A 24454-nucleotide genomic window follows, 5' to 3' on the forward strand; every position below is an offset into this window, starting at 1 on the left:
TTGCCCTTAAACAGCAGTGTTAGGTAATTCAAATGCTTTTGCCATGTTGATTAAAAAATACTAGGCCGTACCTAGTCCATGCAAATTCAACTTTGATCTAAATTTTCTTAACTCCATGTTTTGTTGAATCATCACTTTCCCACTTCATTAAAACGCATGCTTAATCTGTAATTTCATAGAACATTTTTATGACAATTTACATTCATGAACGATTATCAATGCTTCCCCTTCAATGTGTTTTCTGAATATTTTTTGGGCAAAATCCTTTTTAGTTTCATTTTTATTGAAAATGCAATGCATATGAGGTTAAGAATATTGCTCTTTGTATAAATCTTTATACAAATTAGCTCGAATTTTTCAAATTGCTATGCAATTGTATTTGTTTATATTCCGTATCGTCTGTCTGAACCATAATTTAAATATTCTTTCAATTTTGTTACATTGGTCATGTTTTCCTTGAATTATATTTTCTTTCATTTTGTAATTTGTTTACTTTATTTGCAAATTTTCCTAATAGATTTAATTATAAATTAATTCCAGTGTTTTTATGTTTACTGTAGGAGTCAAACCTTCTTTATAATCAGCGTTATGATTCAACAAACGCCTATATTTCTTCTTAATTTGTACTGCATAACTTGAGGCAGAGGACCGTTCAATCACTGTTAACAGATGTAGAAGAAAATTAAGATAAAGAGTTCTGCAACCAGGTGCCTCTGTACCTATTATTAATATAACCCTAGATTCCAATATTTGTATCTGGATATTTTGATTTTATATTACATCTTTATTTTTGGTACGTTAGTTCGAAAATAAAGGTTTTTTTCAAATATTGGCGTACTTATTGAAAATAGTAAGTGAACTACACTGTTTGGTTGGCTGGAGTAAAAAAAACAGCACATGCTTAATTATGAAGCTGAGAATGTAGAAATGTAGAAAAGAACCACCACCTTTTCCAATGTTAAAAACACATCCCGTTTGACCAAAGGAGAGACGATTGAGGCTGTTTTCTTCATTTTGCAGTAAACAAAGGGCATTGTTCCGAATTAGAATGTTTAGGGTTTTTTGACTTTCATGGGTGGATTGTTGATAAAACAATAAATAATGGTCAGGGTCGTGGATTTAGTTGATATTCTGGCTGCAGCTTTTGCAGCATAATTATTGCTCTACAACATATCACATAATTTGCTGTATCATTTGAAAAATTCAACAAAATATGTTGTTTCTAACTCAGATAAATTGAAGTGATACTGGCAGAAAATGTATTGCGTAATGTTGCACATTATGCCTTTTCTTGTCACGTAATTTACATAAACCTGCTGTATAATTTGCGCCTCTGTAGCTACATAATACTAGAGTCCTGTGACAAAGCTAAAAGATCTGGAGAGTGGTTTTGGGACTCTGATTAAGATAATGAAAGTGAACCCCATATTTCACAGGGACTCTTAAAATATTTTATATGTGTATATTTTTCCTCATAGTTATGGGCTTGGGTTAACGTTTCCTTGCGCTCGCTAAACTAGTGCACTTTTATTGGCTCCAAGCTTCCCATCTTAAATGTTCGACACTATTATCAGTCAGTCATTATACTTTATTCGGCTGAATCGCCATAAAAGTATATTGTATAATAAATAATACTGCATCACAAGATAATATATAAAATCACGATTTAGTAACAGATAAAATTTCATTTTCTATGTTTAAAATATGCATTGGCGCATTTAATCAAAGGAATCAAATCCGTTTCTACCCTATGTACCTATCATGCTGATAAAAAGCTATGATCTAGCCGATTTTAGTAAATCATTAATGCATTTCAAAGGCACTCAAACAGTTAATACAGTCTAAACTAAAAACCTAAAACAAAATTAATTGAGATAAACAATAGAACAAGGAACACACGTTAACATTTTACATCAAAAATGTCTCAATCGTTCAAATTGAGACTCCATATCTTTTCCTCACTTTTAAGGAGCAATTTAAAAAATGAATCACTGCACAACATACGGCTGGAGAGCCTAAATGCTGTAGGCAAAGCAGTCCCAGCTTATAAGTTCTGATATTGGCAGAACATAAAATGGGAAGCATGAAGGCCATGTTCTAAAAAGTGTGCAACATGCCATAAAGTGGGTAGTACTATGGGAGCAGTTATCGCATGGGGCGTTAGGGAGGAAAACCATGCGCCCTGTTGTGGAAATACTAAAAGGTAATGTAGTGTGTTAAGGTGAAAACGGATTAAATATAGTATGTATTGTAAATTCTCTGTAAAACATAGTAGAAATTGATAGATTCCCCCGGATACTTAGTGACCACAACCCCCTAATCCTAACGATAAAGCAAGGTGTGAGAACTATAACAAGGAGGGAGTGGACATTTGAAAGGGGACTGCTTTTAGATGATGACTATATAAAACATATGTCTAAATGGATTAATGAATTCTTTGAATATAATAGAGGAAGCGCAGCGGTTGGTATAGTATGGGATGCCTTTAAGGCAGGAGCTCGCGGTGAAACATGTAGCTATAGTGCCTATAAGAGGAAAACAGAACTATTGCCATATAGAGAGAGAGAGGAAAAAGTATTGGAGGCAGAAGAACAGCTTATTAAATGCGTAATAAGGGGAGAACCGACTGAACTATTTGTAATAGATCTAATGAAAGTGAAAAGTGAAGCAGAGGAAGAACTCGCAAATAGAGCAGCAAAGCAATATACAGTCAGAAGGGAGAGATGTTATGAGTTTAGTGAGAAAGTAGGTCGGGTTCTCGCTATACGTACTAGGCAGATAGCGGCGGTAGGGATGATTAAGGAAATAAAGGATGAAAAGGGACATTTACATTCAGATCCGGAAGAAATTCGGGAAGTATTTAGGACGTTTTATCAGTCTTTATATGATGAGAAAAATCCCAGTAGTAACGAAAGAATAAACGAATATCTCCAGAATATTGAGGTTAAAACTATCTCTCCTGAAGACACAGATGAATTAGAGACTGTGTTGGATGGCATAGAGATTAAAGAGGCTATGTTTGCTTTACCCTCAGGCAAGGCTGCTGGCCCTGATCAGCTACCGATTGAGTTTTATAAAACTTTTTGGGGATGCTTAGGACGTGATTTAATTCAAACGTTTCAAGCTGCACAGAGTGGCGAGTCCATTCCCAAATCCTGGAGCGGTGCGGATATAGTGTTAATCTTAAAAAAAGAGAAATCCCCGATTGAACCAGGGTCGTATCGCCCAATAACCTTAATGAATAACGACACCAAAATTTACTCAAAGGCACTGGCTGTAAGATTTGCTAGAATAATAAGTACCCTGGTTAGTGATAATCAACATGGTTTTATTCCCGGTAGAGGGACGACTCACCATATCAGAAAAGTGATAACTCTATTTGATGCGGCCGAGGTAACAGGAGACCCGATGGCAGTAATGCTTTTGGATGCGGAAAAGGCATTCGATCGGGTCTCCTGGTACTATTTGTGGCAGATTTTAGTCAGAGTTGGGATTGGGGGAGGTTATTTGAAAGCACTTCAGACACTGTATAAGGAACCGGTTGCAGCATTAAGGATAAACGGGGAGTATTACAGGACAATTTAAAATCAAGAGAGGAACTCGGCAGGGCTGCCCATGCTCTCCCCTGTTATTCGCCATGTATATGGATCCATTAATACGCAAGATAGAATCAGCACCAGAGATTACCCCATTTTGTACAGCTCTTGGGCCATGTAAGATATTAGCTTATGCTGATGATGTTGCGGTGATAACACCCTGCCCTACGGAAGCAACTACATTTGTAGAGGCTGAGGCCTTAAGATTTGGTCAAGTCTCAGGGTACTCATTGAATGCGTCTAAAACTCAAATTATTAAAAATTCGTGGACATTCTGTGATGATAGCCGAGTGGTATCGACAGGGAAGTATTTGGGAATTAATATTATGTCTAATTTAGATAGTTTGGTGGAGAATAATATTGCCCCAGTAATCGATAAAGCAAGAAAAGATCTGGATCGTTATGAGAATTTACATTTGTCTCTAGTTGGACGAGTCAATATTATTAAAATGTTGATTTTACCCAAATTACTATATCTCTTTAGGGCAATACCACTTTTAATTGATAATAAATTGTTTAAAACTTGCGAACACATGATTAATCGGTTTATCTGGGCAAGAGGTAAAACTCGGAGGGCATTGAGGTATATGTCGCTTCCCAGGGAGAAAGGGGGGTGGTCATTACCGGACCTAAAGGTGTATTATTGGGCTGCAGCATTGCAAGGAATGGTGGGACTAATTGGAGGGGCAGAAAAGGATGGATGGGATAAGACAGGTTCGCTTGCTATATATGGATTAGTTTTGGGCACAAATGCTGAAAATATTTTTTTGAGATTCACCGATGGAAGTTACTTTAAAAGAACACGTTTTAAGATAATTATGGCGGCCTACAATATATGGAAAGGATTTTCCAAAAAGGTTGGAATAGGGAAATACAACGCATATACTAGATGTAAAAATAACCCTTCATTACCTAGGGCAGTGTTTTCAGGAATGGTATATCAAGAGTGGGAAAGTCGATGGATAGGTATGATTGGGGACATGTTGGATGACAATGGTATGATACAATTTATAGATTTGAAAAATAAGTATATGTTAAATACAAATCACTTTTTTAAATATCTTCAAATAAGGAGCTGCATACTAAATAAAAGAGGGGGAGCACTAGGTTTTGGGAGGAGTATAATGATGGATCTCATACAAAAAGGCCATGATTGTACTATAAAGAGATTTTATTCAGAAATGACAAAGTTAAAAAAAGATGACCTCGAGAAATGGATACTCAAATGGTCTTCAGATTTAGATATAGATAGAGAAAGGATGTTTTTTCTGAATCACTTGAGATGGGAAGTAAACTATTGTGTTCATCGTCCCTTCAGGCTCAGCATTACAAGACTTTGTATCATCTGTATTACACGCCATGGAAAATTGCTCAATGGGGGGACCTATCCGGCACTACGTGTTTTAGATGTGGCAGTATGGAGGCTAATTTGATACATGTTTTTTCTACCTGTCCACACCTAGACAAGATAAAATATGATATTGGGAATTTTTTCCGAAGTGCCTTAGACACAACAATAGAGTTAGATCCAGTAACCATCTTGCTGGGAGTATTCCCCAATGGGCAAATAAATTGTAAATACTTTGTGTTTGTAGCTATGGCGATTTTTAGATTACTAGTGGCCTCAGCTTGGCTTGATCCAAATCCTCCTACGTACCATCAATGGCTTGGTAAAACCCTATCAATACAAAAATTGGAAACAGCTACTTATGCTAGGAAGGGAAGAAAGGGTAAAAAGCTGGGCATGCAAATCTGGGGTCCCCTGATTCAGTGGAAGTTTGGAACTGAATAAGGCAACGTGAAGAATATATGTATTATTGAAAGTCGACATATATGATTTTGTATGTAAATGTTATGATAGGATCTGTATGTATTAAGTATATTGCAATATTTTTCCCCTTTTCCTTTTCTATATGGTTGCTTTATGTATCTTATTGTGCCTTGTCCATGTAAATCCAGGGGGGGGGGGAGGGGGGGGAATGAGGGAAAAAAATTTATCAATAAAAATATTTAAAAAAAAAAAAAAGTAAATTCTCTGTAAAAAATAAGTAGCATTCCAGACTATTTTTGGGGGACAATGCAAAGTATTTAGACACTGAATATAGTCTGTAGACCTTGGTATGACGTTCACTACAATGCTGTTTATTGAATAGAGACCTAATTTGGGCTGTAGGAATTCCCTCGACTAACTCAGTCTCAGTAAAAACTCCACACTACCCATTCTCGCAAAAACATTTCTAAATTAAGCAAGCCAGGGGGAATTAGCCATATTATCCAAGGCCAGGCAGTCTTCTGAAATTAACTTGGTAAAGCCCGCCTCCGGGGTTTCCATATCTTAAGCCGTGAAAGCAAAGAGGCCAGGCTTATGATGTCCTCTAGATAATTTAGCCCAACCTTAATGTCACAAATGTGTGTGGCAGTGCCTGGGGGACCAGCTAGAAGTCAATGTAAAAAGCCATTTTCTACCTTTTGTAAAATTTCTGAATTACAATATCCCCAGAAACCAGCCCCGTAAAGATCAAACTGGACACACCTGGCTTTCTAAAGAAGCAACAACTCTAACAGGCTTGCGTCCCAAGATGAAAGTGGAACGGAAAAGCGCTTCCACCACTCAGGACAGCAGCTGCAATCTAAGAGTCAATAGAAAACTACAATTGTGCTTCAGATGGAAGGAGTTCATAAAATAGTCAAATTCTCCACTTTAACAACTGAAACCACTTTGATTAAAAGAACTTTAGATTTTGTGCATTTAGGACTACTAATCATAGTGAAAGTCTTATTACGATTCACCTTCAAATCAAGATTGCTCATGATAGCATAAAAAATATCCATCCAGGCTTGCAGATGATTTGCATTCCTCGATATGAGGATTGCATAGTCAACATAAAATAAAGTGGGTGTGAGAGGCTGGCTTGGTATATGGTGCTCATTTATGTAAGTGTAACAACCCATATGGTGATTTTAGTGGTCTTAGACAACCTTAAAAAGATCTCTAAGTGGTAGCCGTGGAGAGCAGCCTTCAGGCTTAGTCCAGAAAGAGTGTAAAGCAGCTTGTTTTACCAGAACTTAATCTTATGGTATAGGTTAAGTGAAAAAGAACCACACAGTTAGTTATAAATATATGTATTTAATAATAACACTCATTAACCCAATGTATTATCTCCTACCCTGAAATACAAACACAATACACACAATACTTTGGCAATAGAATACGTAAATAGCACAGAATACACAGTGGACCCCAGGTGTAGACCAAACCTTATACTAAAATAGTGGACTGTGAACCACGATCTAAGTCGAGAATAGACCCAGAAGACGTAGAAGAGCTGGAGATCCAAAGCACCACCCAAGGTGAGTATCTGGGGACCCCACAGATATTAGTCAATAGGTACGTCGCAGTTGCAATTTTAAAGAAGAAGTAACCTTTCCAGCGGACCCCGAAGAAACCCAGTGGGAGATGGAAGGTTGGAGAGTAACCCCACCCATGGATAACCCCGGAACCAGGATACCTACACCACGGAAGCCGGGTGCATAGATGTGAAGTGAGGACTTCAGAAAAGATAACAGTGGCAAAGAAGGTGAAAGTGTCCGGTGGAACCCAAAGGTGGAATCAAGGTGAGAGGTACCTTCAAGCAGAGGGGACAGAGTCTATGCCACTCAGGAGTGACCCGGAGGCACGGAAGACGAATGCCCAGCGATGTCGGAGATGTAGGAGAGTTGACGGTACCCTTGAAGTTGCAGCTGTACAGACCAGGTAATGCAGAGGAGGAAGACCAGAAGCTGTGCACGAACTGTCCCATGTTGAATGTCAACATCCAAGGGTTCAGTGTCTGACAAGGGCACCAACAAGCTTTGGCAACTGCAACCAACGTAGTTGAAGAAAAAGGTGCAGCGTCCGGACCAGCAAGGTCCAAGTTACTCACCAAGAGCAGGCAAGTCAGAGTAGGCTCCGAGCAAGCAGGAAAGTCCACTTGAGTCAAAGAAGACCCTCAAGAGGAGCCACGGGCTGAAGGCACAGGAGTCTCAAGAGGACCTCGAGCAGCTCACCAAAAGATGACGAGCTATGGTGCAGAGGATGAGATGCAGGCAAAGGTCTTGGTTGCAGGAGATTCTTGAAGTAGGAGCTTCTTGGAGTCCGAAGATCTCTGAAGGAGAGAGTCAACAAGCCTTGGCAACAGCAAATCGATGAGGTGCACAGGGGTTCTGTTCCAGCGGTTCCGACGAGGGATACTGGCCTCAAACTTGGTGAGAAGACAGTGCAGGACTCAGGGGAGTTGCAGAATCACCACCTGTGTTGCTGAGCTTTTCGGAGTCCATGGGAGCACACACTTAGCAGACCAGTCAGCTGCGTTGCAGTGCCTGCAGATGCAGGGGAGTGACTCCCTCACTCCAAGGGAGATTTCTTCAGGTGTCTTGGATGTCCACAAGCCCTGTGAAGAATCTGCATGGAGCACAGGCACAGACGTTGCAGCAGACTTGCAGGATGACAAGACAAGGAGCAGCAGGATTCTTCCCAGTTGCAGTCTCGGTTCTCAACGCGAAGTCCAGCGAGGTCCAGAGTGCCCAGACGGTCGAAGTTGAAGTGGTATGTGATCTGAATCTTGTCCCACAATGAATCTGGGGACTCACCTACAGGTAAGCCCTTAAGTACCCTAAGGAAAGGGTTGGGGAGATTCATTGTTCCCTCCCAAGGGAGGTCGGGGTGGGGGGGTAGGGGAGGGTTGGACAGTGGGCAGGATACTCCCATGCCCTTTGTCCAGTTTCGCACCAGAGCGGGAGTGAACGGCTCCCTGACGTATGCAAGCAGGGCACCAAATGTGCCCTTCCAGCAGTCTTAGTGGCGCTGGCAAGCGACCCCACCCTATCCTAATACTCTAAGTCCTGTCTGGGAGGTAGTCACACCTCCCTGTGACAGGATATATATTGTCATGTTCTTTGAGGTAAAAATAAAAAACCTGCAGCTGTAGTGAGGCTTTCATGGACCCGCTTTGGTTCTCCATTTTAGTTTTATATTTTACACGTTTTAGCAGACTTCATTTTAGCTACACTATTTTTACATATTTTGCTTGCTTGATTTTCTTCTGAGAAGACACCAAACGTGCTGTTTGTTAATAGAAAGCCTATCTTGCTACATAATCTGTACACTTCGCTCAAGGTTCTGAGTGGCTCGCCCCCATTGTGGTCGCGCCCAAGGATGGTGGGAGCAAAATTCGTCTCTGTGTAGACTTACGCGATCTAAATAAGAATATATGGGTCGATAGGCAACCATTGCCTAATATTTCTGAAATGTTAAGTGCCATGGGTGGTGGTGTGATATTCAGTGTAATTGACATGTCTGCAGCCTATCACCAAATTGACTTAGACGAGAAATCAAGACACCTTACCTCGTTTGTAACTCCACTGGGGGCATTTCGCTATTGCAGGATGCCATTTGGGTTGGCTTCAGCGTCAGTGGTGTTTCAGAGAGTGATGGAAAGAGTCTTAGGAGGTATTGAGAATGTATTATGTTTTCAGGATGACGTATTAGTAGTTGGAAAGGATTGTCAACATCATGATAAGATTTTAACACAAGTTCTGGAGCGTATGGAGGTTAATGGTCTGACCATAAAAGAGGAAAAATGTCAATTGAAGAGAGATTGTGTGACGTATCTAGGTCATGAGATATCAAGTTTAGGTATTAAACCAAAAAAAAGCATAATTTCTGCAATTAATGATGCTCCTACGCCAACAACTAAAGATCAGCTAAGATCTTTTTTTGGGGTTAGCTGAATATTGTTCTAAGTTTATTAGGAATTTTTCAGATGTGGTTGAGCCTTTGAGGCGTTTAATGAAGAATGGTGTGGTTTTTGAATGGGATCAAGGATGTGAGAATGCTTTCAAGCGCGTGAAAGTAGGAATTATTCATGCACCTACTTTAGGTCATTTTGACGTTAAGGCCAAAACTTTGGTTACCACTGATGCTAGTGCTGTGGGACTTGGGGCTGTACTCTCTCAGGTATCTGATGGTGTGGAAAGGATTATTGGTTTTGCATCTAGGAGGTTACAGGGTGCAGAAGTGTCTTACTCGGTGATTGAGAGGGAGGCTCTTTCTTGCACATGGGGAATTAAGCACTTTAGATATTTTCTTTGGGGTTTGCCCTTCAAAGTGCGTACAGATCATAAGCCTCTTGTACATTTATTTAAAGGAGGTAGAGGCTTGGAGGGTAATGTCACCCCTAGGATATCGAAATGGATTTTATCAGTACTTGATTACAATTTTCAGATGGAATATGTGAGAGGAGAGAAAAATGTTATTGCGGATGCCTGTGGACTTAGTAGATCTGGTAGAAGTTGAAGACCCTGCAATTAGTTGTGATGAGATTCTTGCTTTTGATAAAAGTGATTGGGAATCTGCCATGGCTGATGATCAAATAATTCCTTTGGTTATGAAACTTGTCTCTGGGGGGTGGTCTAAGGAATCCTCCAATGACACTCGCTTGAAGGGTTATTCTAATGTGGAAGCTGAATTGAGTGTATCTGAGGGCAAGTTGTGGAGGAGAAACCGTTTGGTGCCACCGTGTAATCTTAGATCAAAGATCATGAATATTGCTCATGAAGGTCATTTGGGGAGGAACATGACCAAGAGAAGGATTCGCGAATCCTATTGGTGGCCAGGAATGGATGGTGAGATTGATGAGTTAGTCAGGAATTGTCATGCGTGTGCTGCTAGCGATAAAACGAAAGTCATTAGGCAGCCTTCTCTCTCCTGTGTTGAATTTCCGGTAAGGCCCTGGGAGAAATTAGCGATTGATTTCTTGGGACCAATTTCTAAATTAGGTACTCGGAATAGATTCATAATGGTTCTTGTGGACTATCATTCTAAGTGGTTTGTAATGGAGTCCACTGGTTTGTAATGGAGTCCACTGAAAGTATTGACACTAAGAGAGTGATAAACTTTTTGGAAAGAACATTTTTAAATGAAGGTATTCCAAAAACTTTGGTATCAGATAATGGTGTGCAGCTGGTATCAAGACAAATGAAGGAGTTTTTGGATGGCATGGGGATTTGTCATGAGAAGGTTGCATTGTTTAGGCCACAGGCCAATGGCCTTGTGGAAAGGATCAATAGATTATTGATGGAGAACATTCAGTTGTCATTAGCGAATGGTTTGGTGTGGGCTGAGGAGCTTAAGAAAATGGTCTGGTCTTATAGAATAACTCCACATTCAGTCACCGGTATCTCTCCTTTTGTCTCCCTAAAAGGGCGTGAACCTGGTTTGAAGGAAGTTCCGGGTTGGCTGAAGAACAAAGAATGTGTGTGGGTTGACCGATCTAGTGTGAAAGATTATGTTGTCAGTAGGCAGCGTGATTCTACAGATTCATACAATCTCAGAATGAGGGTGAAAGATCCGAATATATGTGTTGGTGATTGGGTAGTGACAAAGAAATGTGGTATTGTAATTAAAGGTGAAAGCAAATATTCTCAACCTAAACAAGTAAAGTTTGTGAAGAAAAATTTTCTCATTCTAAATGATGGTTCTGCTTGGAGCTGTGGCAATGTTGCAAAGTGTAATGCTCCATAGACTTTTATTTGTTCCTGTATGCTTTATATTTCTTTATATATTTCATTTGTACATTTCTTCTGATATTGTAATGGGGGGAGATGTGTTGGGATCTATGCTTCTTGGAATTGTGGGGATGTTGCTAGGAGGTTAGAATGTTATGATGTGAATAGCAGACAGTACAGAGGAAGCTGTGGAAGGAGCTGGAGGTCTCTTCACTTCTGACTAATAAAGACTTACTCAAACTATATAACCTGGATTGAAGATATCTTCTTTACAGTTAGAAACACAGAACAAGATATCCTAGTACTTGCGTTGCCCACTCGCAGACAGCTTCTAACATGTAGCCACATCATTGCATCATAGCTGTACCTCTAACACAATGGTTTAATTATATAAAGAGTGCACTGTCCCTTTACGGGTAAGAGGGGCACTCCAGCCACGACAGTCATGGAATGAATGCTGTGTTCCACATGCAGCTCTGCTAACGCTGATCTTCCATCCTGCAGAGAAGCATTGCCAATCCTAATTCAGACCAAGAGTTTTGGCAGAGGGTACACCCAATATGCTCTCAGGGTAGGGGAAGTGCTAGGTAGGGATATATATTATATATATATATATATATATATATATATATATATATATATATATATATATATATATATATATATATATATATATATATATATATATATATATATATATATATATATATATATATATTTATACAACTTTGAATATGACACTCTGATCCCCAAGGGACTCATGGAAACAGATCTTACCCCATAAAAAAGATACAAAGGAAGTTTTTAATACATTTACTAAAAAAATCACTATCTTGCATAGAAAGAGTGAGCTGTAATTATGTGTCAGATAAAATTAAGCATATATATATATATATATATATATATATATATATATATATATATATACACCATTGTTGGACTTTTTATTCTTTTCACAATGTTCATAATGATGATTGCTTAGTTTTATCTGACAAATAATTACAGCTTACTCTTTCTATGCAAGATTGTGTTTTTTTTTAGTAAATGTATAGAAAACTTCCTTTGCATATTTTTTATGGGGTAAGATCTGTTTCCATGAGTCCCTTGGGGATCAGAGTGTCATTTTCAAAGTTGACAAAATCACCTGCCACCCAGGAAGGTTGGGGATTCGGGTGAGGGACTGTGAGCTACCTAGGAACTGGGCAGATGGTGTCGAATAGACGGACTCATTCCCTCATTCCGAAGTTCTGTTGTCCTAATATTCAGTCCTACCTTTTCTAGTGGGAACCGCATAACACAGCAACAGCCGAGTGACTCTGCCAAACCATCAACAGGCCAGGGAAGCATGCGCTTACATCCCAACTAACAGACACAGGCTAATGAATATTGATCGCTGTGGATTTTAACATCACAGTTCATGTGTAATGCGTTGTGATGTGTTTATTTTGGAATCTTAAAACCTAAACCTATACACATTGCAAGTACCTAGGGATGGTTGACAGAGTGGTAAATATGCACACAAACTAAATGGATGTCACAAACTCAATGAAAACATTATCAGCATTATGACAAACATACATATTTAATAGCACTAATCAGGTATCCACTTACAAGATAATTCTAAGCAGATCACAAATATTACAGTATGTAAAAGATACATAGTAACGGGTAAAGAACCCTACAAAGAAATTAACTGTCAAGACATCTGACTGCCTTGAAAACCCTAGTAAATCAACCTGAATGCGTAAGAATCTTGACAGTGCTTTTTATGTGGTGCAATCTCCATGAAAGGTATAGAAATGCACATCAAAAATCCATAATTAATAACCAAAATCTCTTGGAAATGTCTTGGAAATCTCTTGGAAATGTCTATTTGATTAATCTAATCTACTTGTTTTCAGCACAATTTCATGTGAAGTTAACGTGAGGTTGAAGAAATGATGCAAACTGACAAAAGTATCTTCTTGATCCCCGTCTCCATGAAAGCAATTTTCAGACATGCTTTGTCAGCATTGTTGAGGTGGATTCCTCAAGAGACCCTTGTGTTACTGTAGGACAGTGGACCTCCAATGTGTGGGTTATAATAGAAACTGTAAGCGGGAGCAGCATTATCAAAATGAATGATCACATAGTGAATTCAAAAATTATCAAATACAAAAATGTTAAAATATTCTAAACAGTGGCTCAAATCCAACAATTCATAATGTGAACTTGGGAAGGTTGTTGAATGTAGATTGTTTTTTAGCAGGTACAATGTAGATTTACAGGCCCTAAGTAAACTGGGACATTTGCCAGCAGGCTACTGCCTCTGAAAAGGCAGTAGGCTTATGGAAGAGTCCATTACATGACAGTGACAGACTCTGGCCTTGCTCTGATAGGCTGCCTTGAAATATCTTGGTTTCATGTAGTCTAGTACACTTCTGCTATATTGGATGAGCCACTCAGGCCTAAGCTTGAAAATCATAAAACTAAGGAAAAGGTCTGACCCAAACTATAGCCTGACCAGTTGCCAGATCCTTGTTGAATAGGTTTTCTGGTTGCATCTTTGTAGATGTAGCACAGGTTCCGGCAGATCGATACAACTACCAAATAAAGACCAAAGCAAGACATTTTTGGTTTAATTTAATACCCAAACAAATCAATTAACTAGGTAATTTTAAACAGACAACGACAAATGGAAACATAGACCATCAAGCAAAAACAAATATGACCACTTCCTCAAAGAAAACATAACTAAACCTCATGTTAGTGGCTTACAGCCACCTTATGACTGTACAGAAATTACAATAATGGATTGATTCCTTACCACAAAATACTTCCACTTTTTTATACCTTTGCCCTCTGAGTAGATTTTTCCCAAATAGGCCTGTCCATTTAATCTACACAGTTATGTCCCAGAGGCATAACTGGAGTGGTGATGCGAGATGGGAAAGTTAAAGTAATCATCACCCAGAAGGTGCCTGCTAGCACCACTGTAATGACAGAATAGAGTGCATATGCCAGGGTCATTCTGTAAAGCAACCACTCGGAGCGGCATGTTTCTCTTGTAGTTCTAGGCACCAGGTCGGGTATTATCTCAGTATAAGTTGCAAATTCTCACAGTAGTCATTGGCTTTGGAACTAAAGGTATGGGTTGTCAGGAACTTCAGTGACATATATGGGGTGGGAGTTAGCCCAGAGACTGGCAGGTAAGCCAATCATTTCTCATTCTTTTATGTTAGGATCAGTCCAGTATAACTTGATGTGTACATTCACTAACATGTAGTCGCGTACTATATTTCTGGCATGATTGGCATTGTAATTTAAAAAATAAAATCTTCTAGTTTTAGTGTGAGGAATTCCCAGTCTGTTCTGAAGTATTAGCATACAGCTGAAAGTGGTACAAACACAGATGCTTGGAAGACAGCTGGGGTAGCCAGGAAATCTTTCTAACGGCTTTTCAAATTACCGTTAATGTTGTTTTAACATTAAGAATCTACAACATTAAACAGGAAGGTACTTCTTGCAAAAATATAGGTGCCTCTGAGGCAAACATAGGCACAAAACTTACAATTGGGGAAGGAAAGCATGACAGCAGGGATCAGCATTGCATAAGGACTTCAGGAGAGAGGGGGTGTAACCGCAGGGATTTGGACTGCATGACACAGGGGCTTCAGGGGGACGGGGTCTAACTCGAGGGATTAGGGGTAATGGGTTGGTCTACACGTGTGCAGCAGATGAAATAAAGCACCTCTGTTGTAGTCAATGAGGATACTGCAAGTCGCCATGGATTCCCGCGTCAGGCACAGGCAGCCCACCAATGCTTTGCGACGGATTGCTGTAGAGTATGGTTTATAAGTGTTCTTATCTACTACTGACGTCAAACATAGCCCACCTGTTAAGTCAGACCTCTGAATATCCAGATTGACTACAACTTGGGTTTCTTTACCCATATAAGCCCACGGAGAGCCTCGGGAAGAGCTAGGCTTGAGGGTGAGGCGGAACGAAGAAACAGTTGAAGGTTACTGACCTACGTCACTCAGACAGCGGTAGGACTTCCAGTCTGCTGTGTCTCTAGACAGAGTTTTGTTACTGAGCTGTTCAAAAAGTACACGAGAATGGGTTAATGCTCGATAGCAAATAAAGGTAGGAGAAAAAGAAAAAGGTTATGGGACAGAGATAAAGAAAGGGGACAATGAGATCCAAGCAAAACAAAACGAAGCATAGATAAAATAAAAGAAAGACAAGAGTATTGTAAACCCAACTCCCACATCGTTCTCTTTAGGATAGTAGTCCTAACATGCACAATGACACAAACCAACAGGCAGTGCCTCTGCGCTTTAGTGTAAAACTTGACCAGTGATTTGTCAGTGACCACATTTTCTCTGACCACGAGAATACAGAGACCAGCGAGCATCCATTGCTCACACATATCATTTTTATTTTTATTTTGGTATTATCCAAAGTGCAGGCCGAGATCTAAGATTAATTCTGGAGATTTTACAGAGAGCATTGATACTGAGGCAGGGCCAAGTCCAACATGAGGTGCATTCCTTAAACTTTAGGCAGGTACCTAAAGAAGCTACTGTGTCTGCAAAGTAAATTAAATCATATTTAAGTAGGGCACTGGAAGGAATGTGGCAAGGCGCTGTGTACACACTATTGAAAATTGGGCCTTTATTGTGCATGCGTAGTGTGAAAATAGGGCAGGACTTGTGCATGCGTAGTGAACTAACACACAGAATGCAACATACACACAAGTACGCGGACATACACATGCTGACCGCCTTTTTTCCTGTATACCAATAATATCCTGCTCACGAAATAACTCTAATGCAGTGTCATTGTAATTCAATAGTGCATGCGCTGTTAAACAATAAACTACTGTAATGTGACAGCAGTGTCAGTCAACCAAATAGACCTGGTTCAATAAATCACTCCACTGAAATCAAGATGTACTACCACCAGCTATGCTGAGCTTTTGACACTATTTTAATGCATTTATACCACCATTCCACCAACTGTCCCCTATTTAGGAAACCGCTTCACTTTTATTATGCTCTACTATCACCCTATTTTTCAATCTGTTTGCCAATCCATTGTTGGTATAGTGTAATTCAACGGTACAGAACTATCCACTAAATCACTTTAATGTGGCGATAATGGGATGCCACCAAATATATCCTGCTTAATACATCATTGTAGTGGCAGTAAAATGTTATTACAGTGCATCAGATCTAATCTGTTCCTTAACAAATCCGTGTGGCAGTGCTTGTATACTGCTGCTTAATAAACTGCTCTGTCATATTAATTTTCAACAAAAAATACCTTGTTCAACACTCCCCTAATTTTACGCTGCAACCAAAGTGAATATATTAAATTTGAAAGATTAATGTTATGCTGTGAATCCAACTTCAATTACATTTCTATATCGTGAAATGCATCTGCAAAACCTGCCACTGCATATTTAGTACTAACTACATGTCCACCGCTCTTTGCCATCCGCACAGGGAACATAAACTACTGACCTGGCACCATCTGCCAGAATAATACATAGGGAGATGCGAAAACAACTTCAGGAAGTGCAAGGAGTAAACATATGCTAAATACTTCTTCAAACCGACATATTCAATGTTGGTGTCTAATATATGTGCCAATTTATACATTAATGACACCCTTTAAATGTCTTTACAGTACGGACATTAGCAAAGAAGACAGGACCTAGGATTCGAATTAAAATCTGTGAGCAGAGAACAATTAATTATTAATATTATTGATTATTGATACAATAAACCTAACTGCAAGCCACCTGATTATGAAAGGAAGCGGTATATGAATAGAGGTTAAAATTTGAAGGAGTTTTTTAATTGTTTGAAGGTTAAAAAACACAAGCCTGAATGAGCAATGTTATAGACCAAGCAAGGGAAGTGTTCAGAGGTTTGACTCTTGCTGGTTCTTTATAAATGTTCTATTTTTCAATCTTTGATTTACTAATGTTCTATAATGGGAATGTACCTCAAAATGTAAGCACATAAGGATAAGGATTAGTCAGTATCTTTATATTTGCATGTCCCAAAATTCATTTTTATGGAATCATGCAGGAAGGCGTTGGAGGACCAGTAATGTGAGACACTGGTTTGTGCGAAAGTTATGAGTGGTTGGATGAGTGCATGCTGCTGGACACTTGGGTGGTTAGTCAGTGGTGGATTGGGCCTTGTTCAGATGACCATAGTCCCCTACCGGCTCAACTATTCTCTTTATTCCTATCCCAGAATACATTTTTAGATTGATTAAATCAGTTCTGTAGCAATGTTATGTCCAATTGCCCAAACAGAACCATCAATAAACACTTTGTACTCACGCCAATTTCTACATTACATGCACAGTGAGGTCATAAAGGTAGTTGGGGGATGAAGGTTGTTCAACACTAAGATTGTTTATAAGGGATAAAAATCATGCTGACTCCAATGAGAGGGATTGCAAACAACAGAGAAAGCAATAAACGTAAAAAGATAGAACTGAAAGCTGTGTAGTCTTTCCATTGCTGCAGCACCCTTCGTAAAGTGCTTCTGTTGCCAGTAAATATCTATGAGCTGATACTAGCCTGCCAGTAATGCAGGTATTCTCGTGAATGGCGTAACAGCAGCTTTCCAGGTCCTAGTTTTTACCAAACCGATGAGAAAACGGATTTCCTCTATAGGCCTGTCTATCTCCTCAAAAGAAAGCCACACTTTCAGTACCATTGTTGGCAGGCTGAGAAGTGATCATGACTGACAAACAACCTAATTAAACGGTGACTTTCATATTCTTATCTTGTGATAGTGCAAGGGTCACTGTCTCCCACACTTAGGCAGATGTGTTCTTATATTTTGAATGCTCTCCTGAGATGTTTTACCTTTCCTGTATCGGTTTGACATTATAAGATGCCTTACAATTCCTGTTCTTTTATCAGAAGTGTTTTACCATACATCAACAGAGAATATGGGTACCATAAAACTAGAACAAAATATTTATATTTCCCTATTGTAGATTTAAACTTTTACATTTGATTCAAACTCCTTCATAGTTTAATACATGCGCATTCATAATTGTTCCTTCAAATTTCTTACTAAAATATTTGTGTTAGTTTATTAGACATTTTTATGTATTATAATAGCAAGGAAGACAATGTGATGTACAAAAACATGTTATTAGATTTTATGCATCACATTCAACCAGTATACAAAAATAGTATTAGTGAGGCATACTAACTTTAATATTTACAGAGAAACATCTATTCCAAACTGATCCTTTATCTATCACAGACGCTCATAGTTTCAACTGACTTTTAACATCTTGACTTTGCCAAGTACACCACACTAACAAACTTTGTGACTTCAATGCTGTTCACTGTCTTTTAATGTATGAAGAAAAGGCTGTACAAAACATTGTACAGCTGAAACTTTTTTATTGATGTCTAAAGATTTTTAGAAAGTGAATTAAACAGGACTGAGACACACTACAGTAGTCTTATAACTACATCAAAAACATATTTTTCAGTATTAAATGCACAAAGTTAATCGGCAAGGTTTACATTACACAGACAATATATTAGTTAGATTAGATGTGAATGATGAATGTTTGTGGTGAGATATAGATAAGAGATGGTGTAACAGTAATAGACGTTACTCGGTAGATACAGAAACCACTAGCATGCCGCGCTAAGATGAGAAATAATTTGTGCACTGAAGTTTATATACACTTTTCTAATCTAATTTGTAAATCAGGTTGTCTTTTGTGCTATTATTGTACATATAAATTATCAATGTACTGAAAATAATCTTGTGGAAATAACTGTGAAAGAATAATTATGTATGGTCAACAACATAAGCAGGAGTCTGATTCAAGTATAAAAAGATTCAATATGAAATAGGGTTATATCAATAATTTGTTTTTCATATACCATATGTTCCCTTCACTTTCCCATTTAAAATGTTATCTTACTCAGTGCTTCCTCTTAGAATATGCCACCGTCTTGACACTTTCTGATGCCATGGTATATTCTAGAATGCTCTATGTTATACGTGTGAAATACATCCTTTTAGATGACAAAGGTAGTTCAAGGATCTTTTGCTATACCGTTTTAGATGACAATTCCTGATGATACATGGTAATTCAAGGCTATTTTGTTATATGGTCTTTTCCATAATCACTCTAGATATTATATGATACTTTTTATAACATTGCTTTGTAGTACTTCCTCTAACAGTTATTTCTATGTGATACTTTCCATTGCAGATCCTTCTGTAGCATACAGTATTCAGTTACAGCCATATGATATCCTTCTTAACACTTCCATTTGAATGCTAAGTCATACACCAAATATTTAGATGTGTTTAAGTTATATGATGCCTTACCTGATACTTTCTACTGTCACAAGATACTGATTATATCACTTCCTGTTTTGTGGCACATTCACAGACAGGTATTTTCTGTGATACTTTCAGTGTCAAAATTTACCCAAAATAGCCCACTATTTCATAGTTTCCTTGTTGTGTCTCAATGTTGCATTATGAGTTTCCTAACAGTTTATTGTTGTGTGACCTGTTCTGAAGCTTCCTCATGCTATATAATCTCCTACCTGATGCCTTTGTAATAAAATACACTTGTTGCTAGTCCTTACTGTTATATGACACTTTTACTGGTGCATTGTGTAATTTATTCATTTCCCTGATTCATCCCACTATTGATTGATACTTCCCTTGTCACTTTCTATTGTGAGAATTTTAGGTTACAAGGCTGGGCGCTAGGTTAACTGGAAAATTGTAGTTAATTTCCATTGCATAATGGTATTAGTTTCTAATGGCAGTCTTTGTTTAAAAGGATTCAATTAGCATAGCTAGTTTCCCTGCATTATTTCTCTTGTTTGCCAAGCTAACCACCTGAGTGACCAAACTCCATATACCAACTGGATCCAGTAGAAACCATTTGATAGCGGGTGTGCTGAAATTCCCAACAGTAACTGCCTGCTGATTTAGAAAAACAGTGAACTCAACAGACTAAATGCCATACAGCAGCACAATTTAACAAACATCTAAATACACAAGGTGCTCTAAACTTTTGAGGGTAAAGAGAGAACAGGTCTCAGGTGAGTTGTGAAGAGGTACCTTGCTGGAGTCGTCTCCATCCGCACTACAGGTAAAGCGTGAGTCACCACCAGCTGTCAGTGTGTGGTAGCTGGGATTAGGGAAACAATGTACACTGCCGCTACTGTAAGGTTCATCTAGGGAGAAAACAAGGCATCACAAAACACCTTCGGCAACAGCAAGACATATACAATGCACAGTTGTATGTCACAGGACAACGATGGTTGGATAAAAACCCACACACCAATACAGTAATAAGAAAAGATTTCTAAAAGTATGAATTGGGCAATTGTATGATCCACACTCACACTTAGTGGTTACATCATTAACCATATCTCAGACATTGATGCATAGATATGGCAGATAAACAGCTGTCAGACCCACCTAGTCTGTATTTTCCTCCATCTGCCACACTTTAGACACTTAGGGACATATTTTACAGATAATGACGCAGAGTTGTATTTATAATATGACCATCCCTGTGTTTTCCTCTGTGTTGACGCACAATAGGCTGCCTAACCTCAACACAGGCACCCCATTTGCACCATAGTGCAAGGGTGCCTGTGTTGCAGGGATGATTGTTTTTGTGCACAACGCAGCGTTGTCTTTATAACATGACCATCCCTGTGTTTTCCTCTGTGCTGGCGCACAATAGGCTGCCTAACGTCAATGCAGGCACCCCATTTGCACTATAGTGCAAGGGTGCCTGTGTTGTAGGGATGATTGTTTTTGTGCACGACGCAGCGCTGTATTTATAACATGACCATTCCTGTGTTTTCCTCTGTGCTGGCGCACAATAGGCTGCCTAGCGGAAATGCAGGCACCCCATTTGCCTGCGTTACAGGGATGATTGTTTTTGTGCAGGAAGGGGTCCCTTCCTGCACAAAACAATCATTGATGGCATTTTCCTCCTTCTGTATGTGCTGAAGAATGCAGCACACATAGAAAAAGGAATAAACTAGGAGAAATAAAGATATTTCTCCTAGTTTCCCATTATCACGCAGGAGAGCAAGAGATAGAAAAACCAGTTGCACTCTCCCGCTATTGATACTCACACTCATGAGCAACTGATTTATCAAGGAGACTGGGAACAATGGGATCCCCTCTGTATCAGGATGTGGCATTTCACCTCTGCTGTATCCCAAGGAGTTGGGATATCCAAAGATATTGGAGTAGACGCCTCACTTACTTATCGTGGCATGCTTCATCATCGGCGCCTATCCACACCCTGGTAAGATGGTACCTCCAGGGTGGACTCAACCTCAGATGGAATGGGAATTCTTAGATAAAGCCTTCCCAGGTATATGAAACCTTGTAAATCTAGGAATGCGTCAGAATCCATGGGTGTTTGGTGGAACGCCCACAGTAACAGCCATAGTACTCCCCTTTCATGCTGAGTAATACGTGATATGGGGCCATATTTACAAGGCCAAGAAAAGCCATGCATGGTGGCTTTGCGTGGGCTTGTAAGTATGGGCCGCGTCACCGGAGCGTTAAAAAAAGTGAAGCTCTGGTGGCAAAAGGGGCTTGTAAATATACCCCTTTGTAGCTCTGCGTGTAGTGACCTAATCAATATTGGAAGAGGACAGGGCATTTCAAGTACTTGATGGAATTAATTCTGATTTATAAAGGCAAATGCCTATTTTTTTAGGCACCACATCCCTCAATTATAAAAATACAACACAGGGTTCAATGCAGATGACTACGCGCTGATGTTTTTGATTCTGCCTACTTGTTTTGCTCAAAACAATCAAAAACAGATCAAATGCATTTACGAAGGTATTCCACATTCTATGACTCTAAAATCATTCCAAAGTGCCCTCTTTGAACTGGTGCTTATTTCTGACTCCTCATTCTAGCCCAAACTTCGCTTAATTGTATCCTAATGAATTACAAATTCCACTACATTTAATGAAAGTGACTGTCTGAATTGTCTCTATAATCCTGAAAATGTGGTCTCCGGAACGCAAAAGAAATCTGCAGATGTGGCCTCCAGAACTGAAAATAATACCCTTGAGGTGGTTTCCAGGGGGGGACACAATTCGAGGCTTCTTTAATGATTTAAACAATGTTAATACAGTGTCTCTTTCTCGCTTAGGATACCCCTTCCAGCACAGATCTACGTATCACCGGCTCTCTAAACTGCCGTGTCAATTAGGAACTTTTATAGCAATTGGATTAGCATAATCCCAAATGAATTCTTCCTGACTGACTAAAATGAATGGCTTCAGTACCACCACCTCAGTCTTGCAGAGCACTCCCAGAATTGCATTAAACTTTATTTGTCAGGAAGATGGGGGACATCTAGTATTAGAGGGTGGTCTCTGCCAGGGCTTGGGGTTCCAGTGAGCCTCTGATCACCCGGCTGACAGAATAATTAAATGAACCTGCTAGTGTGCTAACGAGCCTTCTGTATGCAACCGTTTTAAGGTTCTGATTGAAATCCAAGTAGAGTGCATCCATACCACATACATTGCAGATATTCTATTATGACTATGGCACAAACGCTCAGTGGTAAATGTAGCACAAAAAAGGTGGTTACAGTCCTATCTATATGTTATACTCAGTGGGGTAATACTACTTATGTGTCAATTATGACTGCCTCAGAGGATTTTGCCATTTTTTGCCGCACCAGGTGAAATCCAATACTCTGGGGTAGAATCACCAATTACATGTTAATCCCTAAAAATGGGCATAATGTACAGATGTGTGGCTTCCCGCATCAATATCCACATGTCCTAGTATTTCCTGGGACTTTTTTACCCAGTTGCATATTGACAGGTTTGGTGTGCCGAAATTGAAAGGAGCAAAATCCTGAGGGTGCAAAGTTTACTGCTCCACTTTTATTTGCGACTTCTGCTGGGGCACTTAAAATTCAGCCCAAGTATATCAAACAGTGCCCTATCCCCCCTTCTCTCTCTCACACACACACAAAAGGAGGATGCACTGATACATGCTTACTGGGGAGAGTGCACTGCCTTCATATGCCAACTAAGACTGACTGATTTTCAAATACAGCACAGCACAGTGTGTGCAAAAGCACAAGATTCTGTACGATTCTGTGGCAACTGCAAATACAGACTATATTTGCTACATATATTATACCTGCTTCTTGACCACTTGCCACAAAATGTCTATTGCTGTAATTTACTCAAACTTTGTAAAACAATGTACTGAAATATTTGCAGCTAAACGGAATCAAAAGTTGCAAAACATTGCACTAAACACAGCAATTACATTAAAAGAATGACCTCGAACAGATCATATACTTTCCAGTGAACCATTTTATATGTGCATTTATTTTTTAACAGACCAAATCTTAGTCGATAGGGGATCTAGTTACAACATATAGAGAGGTACTGGTAAGATCAAATAACTTTAAACGACTCTACGAAATCCAGACCTTCTGGGAGAAAGGATGTGTGAACAAAGTAACATATAATTTTTCTCACCTAGGTATACGAATAACCCTGTGTGCTGTGCTGTGCTATATAATTCTGGGTGCCCAAGTACAAGCAACTACTAGAATTCATATTATTGCCCACAGAAGTCGCTATTGGACCGCGCATGCCGCTGTTCAGACACATGCCTCCGTTCCATCCTCAATACATTCTTGATCAGTGGCTTCCTAGTTATTTGCTTGGTTTGTTCAGATGCATTAGTACTTATGAAGTGCAGTTCTATTGCTAGTTTAGTTCCATAGTTAGTTAAAATCTTTATTTAGAATTGAACAATTAGTATAATTACAATCTGTAGTTGGGAAAATGCAAAAGGTTTACTAAGTTAACATAATTTTATAGTAGTATGTCAAGATATAGAATACAAAAATACTGACCACAAAACAATATAGACAGCAAGGTATCGACTTGCACAATATCATCAAGGTGAGCAAACTTAGGCGAGTGCGGATTTACAATCATAACTCTTCACCTTTTTAGCTTTACAGCATTGTGCAATTCAATGTCCTACAATCGATATTAAAAGTCAATATTGGGATACCATACCATTTGTCAGGTTAATTTCATGAATCTGAGAAACTGACTAGTCTGTAGCTGTCCCAGTCCCTTCTCTTAGCCTTAATATACTTTAACCCTCTGGGTGGGTAGTGGCCTTCTGTCAGTGGGTGTCAGTCCTAATGTTGTCCCAAGCCAGGATTAAAAAACAAAATACATAGAATGGAAATGCTACGAATATATTCATTCTTTCTAA

General features: G+C 39.2%; 1 protein-coding gene across 2 annotated transcripts in view; it reads right to left on the bottom strand.

Moving 5' to 3' along the window:
* The window catches only part of MEGF11 (multiple EGF like domains 11), a 1355792-nt gene that overhangs the window by 74246 nt on the left and 1257092 nt on the right, over nucleotides 1-24454 (bottom strand). Inside the window, exon 20 of one of the 2 annotated variants that reach the window (XM_086957987.1) lies at nucleotides 20267-20382. The exons of the other annotated variant lie outside the window; for it this stretch is intronic. Within the exon in view, the coding sequence (XP_086814113.1) occupies nucleotides 20267-20382 (116 nt within the window). The remainder of the gene's footprint in view (nucleotides 1-20266; nucleotides 20383-24454) is intronic. 2 annotated transcript variants of the gene reach the window in all.

This window comes from Lissotriton vulgaris, chromosome 2_1 (assembly GCF_964263255.1).
Source record: "Lissotriton vulgaris chromosome 2_1, aLisVul1.2, whole genome shotgun sequence".
NCBI lineage: Eukaryota > Metazoa > Chordata > Amphibia > Caudata > Salamandridae > Lissotriton > Lissotriton vulgaris.